The 2,854-nt window shown below is 53.8% G+C and overlaps 1 protein-coding gene across 1 annotated transcript in view; it reads right to left on the bottom strand.

Moving 5' to 3' along the window:
* Window positions 1–154: 154 nt before the first annotated feature.
* The window catches only part of lamc1 (laminin, gamma 1), a gene marked incomplete at its 5' end in the record, with an annotated part of 8,901 nt that continues 6,201 nt past the window's right edge, over window positions 155–2,854 (bottom strand). Inside the window, 4 exons of the mRNA XM_017404890.2 lie at window positions 155–1,486; window positions 1,579–1,678; window positions 1,761–1,919; window positions 2,001–2,200. Of these exons, the coding sequence (XP_017260379.1) occupies window positions 1,230–1,486; window positions 1,579–1,678; window positions 1,761–1,919; window positions 2,001–2,200 (716 nt within the window). The remainder of the gene's footprint in view (window positions 1,487–1,578; window positions 1,679–1,760; window positions 1,920–2,000; window positions 2,201–2,854) is intronic.

The following is a 2,854-nucleotide window of genomic DNA, read 5'->3' on the forward strand; positions in this document are numbered from 1 at the left end:
CCGGGTCTGACCGGGGACTGATCCGGGTCTGACCCGGGTCTGACTGGAGTCTGACTGGAGTCTGACTGGGGACTGATCCGGGTCTGACTGGAGTCTGACTGGAGTCTGACCGGGGTCTGATCCGGGTCTGACCGGGGACTGATCCGGGTCTGACCCGGGTCTGACTGGAGTCTGACTGGAGTCTGACCGGGGACTGATCCGGGTCTGATCCGGGTCTGACCCAGGTCTGATCCAGGTCTGACCCAGGTCTGACTGGAGTCTGACTAGGGACTGATCCGGGTTAGGGTTAGGGTTTCTCCACATTTTCCCTCCAGGCTGAAGCTCGACTCGACTGAAGCTGGCATCATCAGTCCTGGTCCAGAACCCCTGATCCAGAACCCCTGGCCCAGTTCTTGGTTCTTCAGACTTCCCTGGAACCTTCTAAGGTTCTTAGAGGGAAATTCTGAAAGTCTGGAGCTTGAAATTACTAAAAAAGTGAAACTTTTCTAAACGTCGCCTCAACAGTCAGATAAAAAGATAAAAAGACTCCGAGCGTCGAGTCGAGCAGCAGCCGGAGGTGGAAATGGGTCACTTCCTGTTCCCAAAGACCTCCCAGCTTCTTCTTCTTCTTCACTGCTCCACAAACATGACGGTCTGAGCTTCTCTGAAACCGTCTGTGCTGCAGAGAAGAAGAAGAGAACCTGAGCTGACCGGGTTCTGTGGGAGGAAGATTGTCTCGTTCTGCATCGTGTGAGCGATACTGAAAACACTGAGGAGGAGAAGGAGGAGGGGGGGGAGGAGGGGGGAGGGGAGGATGAGGAAGAAGACGAGGAGGAGGAGGGGGAGGAGGAGTGAAACCAGGTCCCTGCTGTAGCTTCGGGAGGAAGATGGGAGTGTTGTTCCTTCATGAGTTCAGACATCATGTTGAGGAGCAGAGGAGCTGAGGAGCAGAGGAGCTGAGGAGCAGAGGAGCTGAGGAGCTGAGGAGCTGAGGAGCTGAGGAGCAGAGGAGCTGAGGAGAAGCGGACTTCCTGTGTGGCTGCAGTCACGTCGGGTTGGTGGTTCTGGTTCTCTCTGAGGTTCTTGGCTCCGCCTCCCCAAGTTCTTTCTTCTGAACCACGTCTCGTGGCTGAAACGTCGGCGAACAATCTGAGAACAAAAATAACTGTTTTGGTACGAAGTCGGCCGCCCGCCGGAGTGTTAGGGGTGAGTGACTGAGTGGGCGGGGCAGACGGGGGAGGTGGGCGGGGCTAAGGCTGCTCCAGCGAGGCCGTGTTGAAGCAGCCGTCGGGTAACGTGTTCTTGATGTCGTTGAGGTTGTCGATGTCGGCCTTGATCTCGCGGATCTGCTGGTCGTAGTTCTTGATGAGCTCCTCCTGAGTGCTCGCCACGTCGTTCAGCTCCTTCAGCTTGTTGTCCAGCCCGCTGTCGGCCATCTTGTCCTTGGCCCTCTTCAGCGACTCGTCGATCTGGTTGAGTTTGCTCAGGTCCACCTTGTCGATGTTCCCTGAGGAGAAAACAGCGAGTTGAGTTTGCGGAACATGCAGAACATGCAGAACACGGTGTGGCTGGTTCTGCCGGGCTCCGGGTGGAACTGACCCAGCTGCTCCATCAGGGTGGAGATGAGCTTCAGGACGGTCTTCACCGTGCTCTTGGCCTTACGAGCGTTGTCCTCCGCCTCCTTGGCGCTGTCGGACGCCTGCAGGACAGACATTCAAACACACGTTATTAGGACGGGCGGAGGAACGGTTTCCCGCCGAGGTCAGAGGTCGTCTTCGCACCATCGCCGCCATCATCATGTCGTTGTCAGCTTCCTCCTTCTTCCTCCTCAGCTCCTGCTCGGCGGCGCTCAGCTGATCCATCATGTCGTTGACCTCGCTGTCCAGCTGGTTGGTGTCCTGCAGCGCCTGCTCCGCCTCCTCTTTGGTCTTGGCCGAGCCCTGCGGGGACAAAGGTCAGTGATGATGAGGAGGATGAAGGACAGGAAGCCCGTTAGGAACCAGCAGGTGGCGCCTCCATACCTTCTGCACGTTGCTGGCGATCCTCTCGGCGTCCTCCGCCTTCTCCTTAGCCTCCCGAGCGTCGGCGGCGGCGTTCCCGAGCGACTCCTCTGCCTGCCGCGTTTTCTCGTTGGCGGCCATGATGGTGGCGTTGATGGAGGGGATCTTCTTCATGGCTTCCTCTGCCGCCGTCTTGTTGTCGTTGACCCTCCTGTCGAAGTCTGAGCAAAGAATCAGTTTCAGGTTTCAGGTTCTGTTCAGACGGGAAACAAACTTTTCTTTTCCTCCAAATCCCTTCAGACCGAACAGTTCAAGAAAAAACATTCAACTATTTCAATTTTATCGATTATAAAACATTTTAAATTTAACTTAAAATCACAAAATAAAATAACTTTTCTAAGCGACTCAAAACTATTTGATTTTATTTGGAAATAAATCTGATTTTAACTGATGGATAATAAGTAATGTTTGGAATTAAAGATTAAAGATTTTCAAGAACAAAAATCCTGAAAACCACTAAGAAATTCATTCAAATGAAATAAAATTTAAGCCTAAATTAAAGAATAACTTTACTTTTATCCGCCTGTTTCCATAAAGGGTTTAATTTCAAACATTTAGTTCCACTGAACTGAACTGGTTTTTACAGGAAGCTGCTTTTACTCCTGGATCTTAGATCATTTAACGGATCTCCAGCCGGAACGTTGGAGCTTCAGGTTCCACGCAGGAACCACCGCGGGCTCTGGTTCCACGGGGAACCCCGCAGGCTCTGGTTCCACGGGGGACCCCGCAGGCTCTGGTTCCACGGGGGACCCCGCAGGCTCTGGTTCCACATGCAACCCCGGCGGGCTCTGGTTCCACGGGGAACCCGGCGGGCT

This window comes from Kryptolebias marmoratus, unplaced genomic scaffold (assembly GCF_001649575.2).
Source record: "Kryptolebias marmoratus isolate JLee-2015 unplaced genomic scaffold, ASM164957v2 Scaffold59, whole genome shotgun sequence".
Classification (NCBI taxonomy): domain Eukaryota; kingdom Metazoa; phylum Chordata; class Actinopteri; order Cyprinodontiformes; family Rivulidae; genus Kryptolebias; species Kryptolebias marmoratus.